This window comes from Apium graveolens, chromosome 7 (assembly GCF_009905375.1).
Source record: "Apium graveolens cultivar Ventura chromosome 7, ASM990537v1, whole genome shotgun sequence".
NCBI lineage: Eukaryota > Viridiplantae > Streptophyta > Magnoliopsida > Apiales > Apiaceae > Apium > Apium graveolens.
In genome coordinates this window covers 257,897,708-257,912,246 of record NC_133653.1, presented here as the reverse complement: position 1 = coordinate 257,912,246, position 14,539 = coordinate 257,897,708, and the positions used below count along the sequence as shown (strand labels likewise).

Here is a 14,539-nt window from a genome sequence, read left to right as displayed (position 1 = left end):
AGTTGTTCGCTAGTTGAGGTTCCCGATTCGGATGAAGTATCCATTGTCATCCATGGCTCGTCGTCATCGTCGGAGTCTTCTTTCCTTCCTTGTTGTCTTTTATCGGCTTGATCCCAATCTTTTTTGCAAACTAAAATTTTTACAACGTCTGACGCAAGACTGGATCTCTTCTCATCTAACACTCTTCTGCCTGCACTAAAAGCGGACTCAGACGCAATTGTAGAAGCGGGGACAACTAAAATATCCTTTGCAATTTTTGCTAAAACCGGAAATTGTAACTCATGATTCTTCCACCATGTTAGTATATCAAAATCATCATTTAACTCATAACTATATGAAAAAAATTCGTGAACCATACTAGTGGCAGAAGAAGGTACGGTAGATGACTGGGAAATTCTACATTTTTGTTTTTTGGTTAGTATAGATGAAATGGTACTACTAAACCTACTAGAAGTATTACTACTCTTTGGTGGTATAGTACTTTGAGTTTTTGGAGCATACATATCTATAAGACGAAACAACAAATTTAAACAATTAGTTACATATAAAACATGATTATATGAAACTCCTAACACAGCATACTAATGTTCTAACATATTTTCTAAACCTTCCTTCCTAACACCGGGATCAAGAAGACATGCAATACCATAAATATACGGAAATTCGGTAAAGTATTCGATCCATTTAATTTTCATATCCTTAATAATATCACTAAAATTATCATTTTCTTCGTATTCCTTTAAAGTAGTAACAATACTAACACATTCAATGATACAATGGTGTACATTTGGTTCATAAACATAAGAAAAAACTTTAGTAGCATGCGCAAAACAATAAAGTATGTCACGTACAGTAGATGCTAATTCCCAATCTTCCTCGGTAATAATTCCTCCTTCGTATTGGTGAATTGGATCGTCGTTATATAAGATGGTAATAATGGGTTTATATTTAATTGCTTCAACAAGTAATTTATATGTCGAACTCCATCTTGTAGGACAATCGATACCCCATTTTTTCGGCCTTAGTCCATTTTCTTTACACAATTTCTTGTACCTAGACCTATATTTACCCGCCAAACGTAGATACTTAATTACCTTCCTAATAGGTTCTAATAAATTAGTTATTTGTTGAATTCCTACTTGAGCCGTTAAGTTAACTATGTGAGCACAACATCTAATGTGTAAAAATACTCCATCTAAAACTAAAGGAATTTCGGTCCTAATATAATTAATACATTTGTTGTTATTAGCAGCATTATCTAAGGAAATTGTGAATACCTTGTTAAACAAATTAAATTCTTTAATTGTATCTAAAATTCTAGACATAATATTATAACCGGTGTGTGATTCGTCCATAACATCAAATGCAATAATTCGTTTTTGTAACATGTAATCGACACCAATCCAATGAACGGTAACACATATATAAGGCTCACCTTGACTCGAACTCCAACAATCACTAGTTAACGAAACCATACCATCAAATTCTCGAAAAAATTCAATTAATTGTGCTCTAGCGCAATGATATTGTGTTATTGTGTGCCGTTTTAGTGTGTTTCTAGGAATTTTTCTAAATGCCGGATTTATCGTAGTTTTCATCATATATTCTAAATTATCACTCTCACCGTGAGAAAATGGTAACTCGTTTAGTGTAACATAAGTAGTAAAACTTTCTATCATTCTATCTCTACTATAGGAAAAAGGCATACCTCCACCTCCCGTTGATGTCATAAAACCACCGAGTTGTGATTGTTGTGGACCTCTTCGTGCTTCTCCGCTTTCGTGACTCGCCTTCGTAATAGAGTGAATATTCTCCAAATGTCGGCTTAGTGTTCCCGTGCCGGTCCCTTGAGCATAACTAAATGGTGGCTATGGTCTACCATTTTGTACACAAATCAAACAATGTACTTTAAATCTATTCGGATTATCCAGCATAGCTTCTTTCGAAAAATATGTCCACACGTGCGATGATTGTCTCGAACTCGTAGCACCTACAGAAATTAAAAAACGAATAAAATTAAAAACGAATAAAAATATTATAATCTATTAATAAAATTACAATAACCAATTAAAAAAATTACAATCATGAATTAAACGAATAAAAACAAATAGAAAACGAAATTACAATTTACAACCATCAATTAAAAAAAATATTTTACAAAACGAATAAACAATATATTATATATATAACACACAAATCCGTCCTCATTCTCAAACACCAACAACAACTCCGTCCTCATCCTCAAACCTCAACCTCAAATCAAACATCAAAAACACACAAAAACAAATCGGAAAATCAAACATCAAAAACACACAAAACACGGAAAATAACATACCTTCTTCGGTATTAAACGTCGATCCGGGTCGAGGCGGGAGCATCGAAGCGGACGGGGTTGAACCTTGAGAAGAAATGCTCCCTCTTCCCTGTTCCATTTTCTGTTATAACTTATAAATTATAAATGCTCCCTCTTTGTTGTTGAATTGAAAATTGCGAATGGGTTATTATAAGAAGTCGGAGAAAGAAGTCGGAGAAACAGAAGTTGGAGGCCGGAAAAAGAAGTTGGAGGTCGGAGAAATTGAGATTGAGAGAGAGAACCATAAATTGAGTTCGAAGAAAATGTGAATAAATTGCTGTTAACGAGATAAAAGTTGCTGTTAATTGAGTTCGAAGAAATTGAGATTGAGAGAGAGAACCAGAAATGTGTATATATTTATAAGGAGATAAAAGTTGCTGTTGGAGGTGGAACCCGTTAACTTGCAGGTTAACGTTGGATGAAGTGTGCAGACTGCAGCCTGCAGTAACGTTCATGTGCAGACAGTCAGGCACCGCACGGCAGAAGCAGCAGGGCAGGGGAGGAGAATTGCTGGCGCGTGAGCACAGTTGCGTGCGGGCCGTGCGGGCTCGTGCGGGCTGTGCGGGTTGATTGGCTCGTGCGGCTCGTGCGGGCTTCGCTCGTGCGGGCTCGTGCGGTTCCGGGTTCATGATTTTACGATTCGTATTCGGTTCATTTAATTTAGCGAGTTGTGCGGGTTTGAACCGGCCCGGTACGGTCCGAATTTTTTATGGTTTCCGTACGAACCGGTCCCGAATGTGCGGTTCAAACCCGCATATTTGGCCAGCTCTACTTGCAGGAGTAGTGTTGCATGTGGGTTACTTTTATTTTGTATTTTTTTAATTATGAAAAGTGGGTGATTATTTTTTTGGAAGGTGTTAACCAACAGACCAAATGAAACCATGTTTCGCTTATAATAGTATAGTATAGATTTTATTCTGAACATATTAAAATTAACGTATCTATACTTTATCTCATATAAACATCCACATAGTGACGGGAAGTTTTAAGTTTACCAACCTGTTAAACCCATAAACGATCTCTACAAGAGGAGTGTTGTCTCCTAAGGGTTTACAGAAGATATGCCCATAAAATTTGTGAAAAGTAAGTTTCCAAACTCTATCAACAATAACCTTCATCAGTGTCAACACAAGAATTTTTAGAAAAATACATGTCTTTAAAACTTTTCTAATTATAGCCAAGATGTAGGTATCAACAATCCACTTATATCGACTCTCAACGTTTACAGAAAATCCCAAGGTGTGTCGTGAAAGTAGGTCTTTGAAGAATCAATTGAGTAAGTTAATTTTCTCTTATTCAACCAATATTGAATGGACCCAATCTCTATCAAAACAAGTACTGTATCTAGTCAAAATTCACAGTTTTTTTAATTTTCTAATTGACTGTGCAATATCTGCTTTCTTATCCTTTCTATGTTACTCATGTAGCGAGATTTGAGCCAATGACTCCCAAATCAGATGGTCTTAGGGCATAAGGTTTTGAAATACCCCTACGAACTTAATTAGTCAAGTAACAAAGGCCACAAAACAAGACTAGTCAATATACGACTTGTGCTCATCATCTCAATTTTTTTTATTTGTAAGTAATATTGGGTATTGAAGTAGTTTATTCAGGCTTTTTTTAACTTTTTTTTTTATTTTTTCCACAAAAATTTGATTCAGCATTGTTTCAACATGTGGGCTTTATCTCAGATATCGAAAACTTCCCTGAACAATCTTTCCTACAAAGACCTTGTGCAAATATGTCATATTGTACTTTTAAGCAAAAATTCGTTCGACACACGTTTCATGAAGACAACCTTACTTAACTGCGTTCAAATCATCTCAAGGCTTAATATATAAGTTTGAAAGCCTGCTAACACCAACTAGTATTAGTCTACTAATCAAATAGATTTAGTCTGAGAGTATCAATATGAATTTAGTCTACTAATCAAATAGATTTATCTACTGTTGTGTATGAAGAAGCTACAGTATATATTGTCTCTAGAACTGGAATTTCATGAAATAAATAGAAGAGAATTCCTTCATATGAATGGATATACTGATGCATATTGCTAGTTTTAGCTTAAAGTGTTAACTCACCTGCACTATTACACAACTTTGCTAATGGCAAGAAATAGTAGATTTATCATCATATTTTGATTTTACCTAAAGTTTATCTGAAACCATCTGCATTTCATTGAATTTAAGTGATTCAAATAATGCTCATGATCATGCGTTAAGTTTTTTGAACAGAGTCTAATGACATTATACCTGCTTTTGCCGCTACTATTGCAGCCATTGCTTCCACTGCGGCCGCTACTGCTGCTACCACTAGAGTTACTTCTGTTTTTCCTTGAAACAAGACAGCTTATACTCCACCGTTCCTTATCCACTGGTTTCACATATCTAGCAAATGAAGGCATTTTAAAACCTTTGAGGAAGCGTTTGGAAACGCGAATTTCATTTAAAATATTGAAATTCAAATGGAGAATTTGAATTTTGGAATTTCAAATACAAATAACCTGTTTGGTAATTATAAGAATTTCGAATCCTGAATTTCAAATTCCTAATACTGTTTGGCAATAAGTAGAATTTCATTTCAACTTAGATACTTAAAATCCATCAGTAAACAATCAAAAATACATCTGAACTACAGAATCTTTTAACACAATCTTAAAAATATATAGCCCAACGCTTCTTCAACAACCCAAAAGCCCTTTCAAAGCAATTGCGAGCGGAAGAGTGCCTCAAGTTAAAAAGTTCTTTATAATTCGTGGGAGTATTTCCATGCCATAAATTCAAATAGTATCGAGTATGTTTATAAGGAGTTAAGAATCCTTCACAATTAGAATAGCCCAAATCCGCAAGAAAATACTTATCTGCATCACATAATTAAAGCAATTTTACTATTACATTTTCTAAAAGTGTCTAACCAGATTCAAAGGAAAATCAAATTCTTACTTTTAGGCACTTTCAGACCATTTGGTCTACGAAGTGCATCACGAAGTACACGAGGATCTGATGCCGACCCTTCCCACCCAGACAAAACATAAGTGAAACATAAATCTGGATCACAAGTGGCTAGAACATTAGTGCTAATATCTCCTTTCCTATCTCGATAGCGAGACCGATCCTCAACAGGGACAATCATTTTGATATGTGTCCCGTCAAGAGCTCCAACAGCACCCTAAATAAAGTTCTTGTTTAATAATAGACACTTTGAATTTTACATACATAATTAGAAATTGACTTTTAGATTACCTCAAACCACTTCCACTGGTTATCATCAACATAACTAGTGGAATGGTCTACTTTCTTTATGTAATCCTTCCTGAGCTTGAGTAATGATCCAAGTACTATATGAAATTGTCGGCTCACTGTCTCTCCAGAACATGCAAAAATAGCTTGTATAGTTCTATTTTTCAAATCATGTGCAAGGATGTGAAGAAACAAAGCGACAACTTCTTTTACAGTGACTTGTTTTGTAGTTACTAAGCCACCCTTAAATTCTAAAAGGTGACACAACTTCTCAAATCGAGGTATATCAAGACGCAATTCATCACGACATCTCCTATCAATTTTTAAGGTATTCATCCAAGTAGCCCTAATTTGAGAACGATCGTAAACATTCCATGTTAACTCCTTCAACCTATATTTTTGGCCATATAATGCTGCCACTACGACTTGAATAAAACCTACGACCAACATAATTAATTCCATATCCTCGTCATTGTCAACATTATCCCTTGGACGCTTTCGTAAAACGTTAGAGACATGAAATTTTCTGTGTTTTCAGTAAGAAAAAATAAACAAATATTAACTTAATCCAACTACGACGTACTCGATTAAAATCAAAAGTTGCAGCCATTAAAGGCATAAATAGAAAGTACAAATCTAGAGAGAATAAAAAGAGAAAAATGTGTAAATACTAACCCTTGAGCTGAATTCTCTTTTGAACTGCAAAAAGGACCAATAAAATCAATTATTTTCCTATTAAAACATATAGATCTGATCAATTCTTTTGCGTGTGTGAGAAAAAATTGAAATTAATAAGTATTCGTGTGTATATATATTGAATCAGTTTGTTGTTATATGTATAGATACACAAACACATGTAGCATACCTCATGTTGATTGATGGATTAAGCAAAAACAGAAGTGCGAGAATTGCGAATAGAGGGATAAGGGGGATAAGGGGGAGACAGAGAGACGGTGGAGAGAGAGGAGGGGGAGGGGGGGAGAGAGACGATGGAGAGAGAGGAGGGGGAGGGGGGGAGAGAGACGATGGAGACAGAATCGAATGAGAGATTGATTGGTGGAGAGAGTGTAAGTGAGTAGCCCGATATAATATTTGGGCTATTTTTCATTTGGAATGACATATGTAAAATTGTTATTTGAAATCCTTTGATATGGGCTTTGATTTTAAATGGGTAGAATTTGGGCCAAATACAAATCCAAGTTTTTTATCTATCCAAACAATAAATTTGAGTGAAATCCAGTATTTGAAATGAAACGTGGCTATCCAAACAGGCCATGAGTGGTTTTCTAACGTTGTTTTCTTCTTACAACTTAGGCAAGATGGGAGAAACATCTTTAACAGGAAAACCTCATCATTCATGCTTTGACTCCTCGAATGCTTCTTTAAACCGTTTTTTTTGTTATTTTGTTTAGCTTTCTTCTTGTTGTCTTGTTTTACCTCCTTTCTTTTTTTCCCATCATCTACTATATCCTGTAGGGAAAGTTCATAAGAAGATTCGGGCATGCCCTTAACCATTTCCATTAGCTCTTTTCTACAATCTTGAATCGCCTGCAAGTGTGATGTTGGGGAAGGAGAACTATAATTGTGATTGTGTGGCAGCAAATTTGAATTCACGTTGCTTTTGCAAGCCCAGAGAGGAGGCAAATAAGCACTCTAGTCCCCTTTCTCTGTTTGAAACTCTATTGGAGAGCTTTGTAAATCAGCATCACCCTCACACTTCCTGGTTTCTTTTCGACCCCAAAAGTTAAATTGTTTACTTGAACTAGTCCCTTTGCTGCTAATCTGGCACACTTGACGGGATGGTGGAAGGCTGAATCTATCAGTATCCTGTTGAAGATCAATCATGGTTCGAAATAATAGAAAGAGCCAGAGAAAAAGACAGGTTTCAGAAATAAATAAGATTTTTCTAACACAAGTTTAAGTTACTTGAGGGTGCTACTGATGTTTTATATACAGAGTAGGAGCTTTCATCAAGAGAATATAGTCTTTTCTTGCATTGTTGTTGTTCAAAGATAAGTAATAGGAAGGTTTGAAAATCTGAAGTCAATTAGATTATGGGACAAGATGCCATGTATATATTATGCTCGATGAAAATAAATATAAAACAAAGTTATGCTAAAACAGTCTTCTAAAATTATATAAAATAGCAACAAATTTATTTGTTTTTAGTAATTTTGTCGATGACAAATATTTTTTGTTAAAAGATACTAATATAAACATATACTTAATAGTTAACACAATTCTCCAAAAATAATTTGGTCATGCCAAATAATTTAAACTATATGTACATTTTGTTAATACATTACACACGGTGTTGGAACATGATTACTTCTTTAGTATTAGTTACTTCTAATAAACGCTGCTAGAGACTTTTCCTTAAAACATTATATATTTGTTTTGTAATATAGTTACGCTTATAAGTATTACAAATGTGTATCTAATTTAATAGAGATAAACTCTGACCTCTCATTACGCGCAATTTTGCATTTATTTTAATAATAACAGGTTCTTGTAAAATCAAAAAACGGCTGCTTTTGCACAGAGGTTTATTGTTGGTTTGCTAAACCAATCATTGTTAGCACTTTACATAAAATGATTATCTTCCCAAATCAAATAAAGTAATCAAATAAAGTTCAATACAGAGATCAAAAAAGAACAATAAAGTTATAATGAGTGGAGTACCGAAGAGTCCTGCAATCACCTCTTCCCCTTGATAATTTGATTGTACTCTCTCAGTCATATTAGTCCAATGTCAACATGAACAGCACAATTATCTCCCTGAAGAGCCTACAAGGAGCCAGACATACTTATTTAAAAATGATCATTTACAATTTTTATTTAACACTAACATAAGCACACGCTTCGACAGAGCAAGTCATCCGTCAGTTAAACGCAATGACCAGTTATAGATGTAACACTTTAATCATGTGATCTGCAAACATACAAAGAGCTGTACTTTCATCACATCTTCACGAAGTAATCATATCTCATGGATGAAATCTGAGAGCTTGATATCCAGTTGAATCTGGAGGATGAGCTTCACAGTTGGAAAACATGACCTACAAAAATAAAAGGTCTATATATTAGGTTGAACCACCGTTATGTTCAGAAGTAGAAGCCAATAAAGATTAGACAACTAGAAAGAAATAATAGGGGTCTGAAGGAAAATAACTAAATCCAAGCCTTTTAAACACGTTAAAGCTTTTTGGCTGACTTTTTTCATGACATTTAAACATGTTAAAGATTTCTTGATGACCTTTTTGAAATCTTTAAAATGTTGAAAACTTTTGAAACCTTGGTAGAGAAGGTCAGAAGTCAGAAGAGGCTGCATCTGACGATTGTCTCAATGAGTGGTCCGAGAGTTGCAACTGACTTGAGGTTACCATGCAAAAAAATTACAGCTTCCAAATGGCAAGGAGTGCACATTCAAGACAAGTGACTAATGGGTATGTTAACATAGACAGGCAGTTAGTTGTGAAGCTTAAGTTGCAACAAAATTCAGCAGTAGATTCATCCGGATCACAAGTGGTAAAAAAATTCAACTATTTTCATATGCCAAAACTTTAAAGGGCGGCCGGGCCAGGCCGAGTCAGAAAGGCTTTGATGACTCGAGAATAAAATTTGTTTGCAGATTGAACAAATTAAAGAACAAGCCAAAATAACAAAATATTGAACTGATGCATGAAGCAAGAATCAGAAAAATGAGACAGTGGTAAAAAGGAAAAGTGAGCAGTGGGAAAGAAAGACAAATGCGAGAGATGAGGTGGAACATATATAGCTAATAGAAAGAAAATCAACAAAATTTGGAGGATGAAACCTTGATAGCTATAATTTTAGCTAATAGAAAGACCATGTTGGAGTGGTTAAAATTTTAGAGAATCGGTAAATTGAGTGACACCTAGCAATTTTAGCTAATAGGTGACTGGGGTTAAAGTTTCTATTAACCCAAGAAAAGATTTGTGCAGTTGTTGAGTTCTTGTTCCACCACTACAAGAAAACAAGGCTAAATTCAACCGCGTAAATACAACCGAAGTCAAATTCAACTGAAAATGGTAGAAAATAAAGGTGCGGCTAAATACGACCGAAATCGGTTGTATAAAAGTCCGGTAGTATTTAGCGCGGTCGAAATTAGTAACAAATTCGACCGCTGGTAGTTGAATTTAGCGGTGCTCGTAAATTCGACCGACATCGGTCGAATTTACCCTTGCCATAAAAATGGAGGAAATTTTCCCGTCTATTGAAATATTGGGCACTCCTAAATACAACCAATTTCGGTCGAATTTAGCATTTCCCGCATTTTTTCCAATTTCGGCGCCAAAAGAGGTGGAATTTTTCCGGTTAGTTGTAAAATACACACTCCTAAATACGACCGACGGTGGCATAAAATTAAATACGACCGGCTGGAGTGGAAAATTAATTACGACCGATGTTTGTTGAAAATATTTTATGACCGATTTCAGTTGTAGTTAGCCGCTTCCTATTTTATTCTGGATTCGGTTGAATTTAGTAGCTCCAAATACGACCGTGGTTCGTTGTATTTATTCGCTTCCTTTTTTCTTCTGAAATCGGTTGAATTTATTAGCTTTCTCTTACCAGCCGCAATTATCCATTTCCTCCCCCATCTTCTCCCCCTTTCCACCCAATTTACATTCATGTGATCATTCTTAATCATCAAGTAAGTATAATTATCTATTTTCATTTATTTTTGTGTTTGTATCTTTTCTTTAATATAATTGCATTACTTTTATACATATAACTTGAATTTGTTGATAAATATTAATTGTTATTTACTAATTTTTCCAATAGGATGATAAATAGTGTAAAATGTTGATATTGTTAGTGCTTAATAATTAAACGTATGTGCACATTTGTAGATGGCATCCGATCGTAGTTGGATTGGTCGTAACCGGTTTAATGAGTCAAAATATTTAACGGAAGAATATAAAGCCGGTGTGGATAGATTCATTGAATTTGCTATAGAACATAGCAGAAAAGAAGATAACGGTCTTATAAAATGTCCGTGCCGAGATTGTGGAAATAAGTACTTTAAGAAGCCTAGTACCGTGAAAAATGATTTGTATCGATATGGTATCGTGCAATGGTATACTACATGGGATTGTCATGGGGAGAAAAATATATCACAAGTCGAGGTTGGAACGAGTTCTGGATATAGAGACGATGATATGTATGATGCACATGATGAGGATGATTTTGATGATTGCGAGGATTTTGAGGAAGAACCAAATGAAACGGCAAAACATTTTTACAAGATGGTGAATACCGCTTCTGAACCAATTTATCCAAACAATGCCAATTATACAACATTGGAGTTCTCAATGAAGTTGCTTGAGTGGAAAAATAAGCATAATTGTAGTAACAATGGCTTTGATGACTTGCTTCATCTCATTGGATTAGTACTACACGATGATCATAAATTGCCCAAAAAGTACTACAACATGCGGAAGATGATTAAAGGATTGCATATGGAATATGAGAAAATTGATGCTTGCGAGAATGATTGCATGTTATTTTACAAGGAGCATAGTGGCAAGACAAAGTGTGATATATGCAATGGAGACATATACCAGAAGCAGAAAGATCCTAAAAAACAGAAGATTCCACGAAAAATCTTGCATTACTTTCCTATTACCATGAGATTGCAGCGTTTATTCATGGCCGAGACTACTGCAAAAGCTATGAGATGGCACCATATAGAATTTCAGTTGAAGGTGAATTAAGTCACCCAGCGGATGGAGATGAATGGAAACAATTTGATCAAAGATTTCAAAGATTTTCAAATGAGATTTGAAATGTAAGACTCGAGCTCTCCACAGATGGATTTGACCCCTTTCGTGACAAGCACGCGGAGGAGTATACAGTATGGCCTGTGGTGGTTGTTGTTTACAACCTTTCTCCATCTATGTGTACAAAGGCTCCATATATATTCATGCCTCTTCTTAATCCCGGACCGACAGATCCGACAAAAGACTTACATGTTTATCTTAGACCTTTAATTGATGAATTGAAAGTGTTGTGGCATACCGGGGTTGAAACATATGACATGTTCTCACGTACAAATTTTATCATGAAGGCGGCACTTTTATGGATGATTAGTGACTTTCCTGGACTTGCAATGCTTAGCGGGTGGTCCACCAAAGGTAAGTTATCATGTCCAGTTTGCATGGGAGAAGTAAAAGGTAAACAACTCAAACATGGTGGCAAAATAAGTTTTTATGGCACTGCTCGATATTTTTTGGAGTCAGATGATCCCCTACGAAGGAGTACTAAATTTGGAAGTGTAGAGACACGATCAGTTTGTGCCAGACATTCAGGGGGCCGAGCCAAGGTGATGTGTGAGCAGATACAGTTTCCCCTCCAGGAAAGTCACATAAGAAAAAACTAAGGGATTACGGGGTGAAACACAATTGGACACATTTTTCTCCATTTTTTGAGCTTCCATATTGGGAGACACTTAGCCTTCGTCATAATATTGACATTATGCACACAGAAAAGAATGTCTTTGATAATATTTTCTACACAATTCTTGGTGATGGAAAGAAGACGAAAGATAACACAAAATCGAGAAAGTATTGTCAAGAATTACGTGTACACAGTGAGTTGTGGATTCGAGGTGATGGCACTGAACCACATGCATCATACACACTTTCAAAGGAACAAATTCATAAGTTGTTCAAGTGGATTGAGTCATTGAAACTTCCAGATGGCTATGCCTCAAATATATCTAGGTGTGTGAATTGGGCGAAAAATTGCATTCGCGGTATGAAATCACATGATGGCCATGTCTTCATGCAAAAGTTGTTACCTATCGTTTTTCGTGACCTTTTTTCGAAGCATGTAGCTGATCATATCATTGAATTATGCAACTTTTTTCAAGATTTATGCTCTTCAGTTCTCAAGTACTCGGATTTGGAAAAAATGGAGAAAGATATAGCGAGGATAATGTCCAAACTTAAAACCGTCTTCACTCCTGGATTTTTTGATCCTATGGAGCATTTTCCACTACATTTAGCAACCGAGTGTAAGTTGGGTGGGCCGGCTAATGGGCGTTGGATCTATTTTATTAAAAGATATTTGCACAACTTGAAATTAAAAGTAGGAAACAAAGCTCAAGCGGAGGGTTCAATGGCACAACGCTATATTGAGGATGAATGTGTACACTTTTGCAAGTTGTATTTTGATTCCAAAAAAGGAATAATGCATAATAAATTACGAAGAAACGAGGCCCCTCGAATGTTTCATGATGACAATTTGTTAGAAGTGTACACATATCCAACACATCCTAGTCTACGGACTAAAGATAAAATGTTGAGTGGTGATGAATATGAACTAGTGGCATACTATATTCTTATTAATTCTCCCGAGGTTGCAAAGTACTTGCGGTAAGATATTTTTAGTATTAATTTTGCATTTAATTTAGTTTACAATATAAATTTTGATTGTTTTAATTTGAATATATTTAGTGAATTCCAAAAGTTGGTAGAACGACAATACCAACATTTTAATGATGCAGAAAAGGAAAAATTTCAAAAAGAACAATTCAGAGATTTGTTCGAAAGAAGGGTATGCATTTTATTTTATAAATGCCACATATTTTATAAATCTCGGATAAATTAATTTTCTCACATTTATTTTAGGTCAAAGATGATGAGAAGCTCAAGGAAAAATTCATAGACCTAATAAGAGGTCCATTGAATAAAGTGGAGTCTTATAAAGCATGCAAGTGCAATGGTTACAAATTTGATTGCGTAAACGCAAATGAGCTCACTTCACCAAATTCCGGTGTAATTGTCATAGGTGAGAAATTCATTTTTTTCTTAATATCGTAGTTGTACTTTTTCATTTCCATTTATTCTTAAATTTAAACATTTATAATTGTAGGAACTTCTTATCAGGAATGTTATGGCAACTATTACGGAAGAATAAAAGAAATTTTTAAAACTTTTATATCATAATGGGCATTAAGTGATGGTCTTCAAATGTCATTGGTTTGATCATAAAAAACATGTCAAAGTTGATAAACATCGGATGACAACGGTGGATGTGAAATCAAAACTAAATGCCGAAGACGTTTTTGTGCTAGCTAGTCAAGCCCATCAAGTATACTATGCACCAAATATTTTGAATGTGAAATCATCATGGTACACGGTTCTAACAACGAAGAGACAACAAGTTGATGAAAGTGTATCAACTCAAGAAAGGAACAAAATTAATGATGAAGCTCTACAAAATGAAGTGTCGAATGCTTCATAATCACACGTCGAAAGAGTTATTGTTCGGGATCCCTTAAATTTCTTTATTGACTTGAGGATGTTTGAAAATGACTATTCGATGGATTCTAATGAGGAAGAAGAAAATAAAAAATATGAAGAAGACGAAGACACCAATGAGAACGACAATGATGAATTAAGTGATAACGATGATTTAGTGTAATTTTGAAATTTTTATGATATGTGTACAAAAGACTATTTCTATTAATTTAACTACTTTAATTTGAGTTTAATTACATACACGTTAGATTTATTTATATATGATGGGATGATATTTTTGTTATGTAGAACTAAAACAGGGGATTTATACATAAAGGCAGGGGAGGCAAAATATTATGGTACATTAAATTCGACCGCAATTAGTCAAATTTGGGCCTCGGCTAAATTCGACCGTAGTTAGTCAAATTTGGGCATCGGCTAAATTCGACCTTTTCCGGTCAATTTATGTTTGATATATAAGCAGATTCATCTCATTCTTACCATTTCTATCGCCGCCTCTAATAAAATTAGGGTTTCTTCTCTGCTTAAACTCCGGATCAGTTTACCGGTGATTCTGCTCTATTTCCATGGCTCAAGAAGGCTCGAGTCCGTTTATCAAAGAGATAATCCGTTCACAGGTGATTCCCCCCCCCTCTCTCTCTCTCTCCCTCTCCCCCCCT

At 35.2% G+C, this 14,539-nt stretch overlaps 2 protein-coding genes across 2 annotated transcripts; one reads left to right on the top strand and one right to left on the bottom strand.

The window, feature by feature from the left end:
- Positions 1-5,007: 5,007 nt before the first annotated feature.
- Positions 5,008-7,107, bottom strand: LOC141674731 (uncharacterized). Its single transcript, XM_074481433.1, has 5 exons — positions 6,884-7,107; positions 6,268-6,291; positions 5,596-6,118; positions 5,296-5,521; positions 5,008-5,213 (listed from the first exon to the last, which is right to left on the bottom strand). Exons 1-5 carry the CDS (start codon positions 7,105-7,107, stop codon positions 5,008-5,010), a joined length of 1,203 nt encoding a protein of 400 aa, XP_074337534.1.
- A 2,700-nt stretch (positions 7,108-9,807) lies between these two features.
- On the top strand, positions 9,808-13,536 carry LOC141674730 (uncharacterized). The gene is made up of 8 exons (XM_074481432.1): positions 9,808-9,929; positions 10,189-10,267; positions 10,467-11,321; positions 11,684-11,750; positions 12,101-12,992; positions 13,074-13,173; positions 13,248-13,394; positions 13,492-13,536. Exons 1-8 carry the CDS (start codon positions 9,808-9,810, stop codon positions 13,534-13,536), a joined length of 2,307 nt encoding a protein of 768 aa, XP_074337533.1.
- The last annotated feature ends 1,003 nt before the right edge of the window (positions 13,537-14,539 follow it).

What these genes read in the sequence shown, in the direction of transcription:
- LOC141674731 (XM_074481433.1), bottom strand. Translation starts at nt 7,107, where the DNA reads ATGGTTAAGGGCATGCCCGAATCTTCTTATGAACTTTCCCTACAGGAT. An exon ending in AGTTGTAAGAAGAAAACAAC is followed by an intron (nt 6,292 to 6,883) that starts GTTAGAAAACCA and finishes TCCTTTTTGCAG; the next exon opens with TTCAAAAGAGAATTCAGCTC. An exon ending in TGGTCTGAAAGTGCCTAAAA is followed by an intron (nt 5,214 to 5,295) that starts GTAAGAATTTGA and finishes TATGTGATGCAG; the next exon opens with ATAAGTATTTTCTTGCGGAT.
- LOC141674730 (XM_074481432.1), top strand. Translation starts at nt 9,808, where the DNA reads ATGGAGGAAATTTTCCCGTCTATTGAAATATTGGGCACTCCTAAATAC. An exon ending in AAAGAGGTGGAATTTTTCCG is followed by an intron (nt 9,930 to 10,188) that starts GTTAGTTGTAAA and finishes TTCTCTTACCAG; the next exon opens with CCGCAATTATCCATTTCCTC. An exon ending in ATATAGAATTTCAGTTGAAG is followed by an intron (nt 11,322 to 11,683) that starts GTGAATTAAGTC and finishes TTTATCATGAAG; the next exon opens with GCGGCACTTTTATGGATGAT.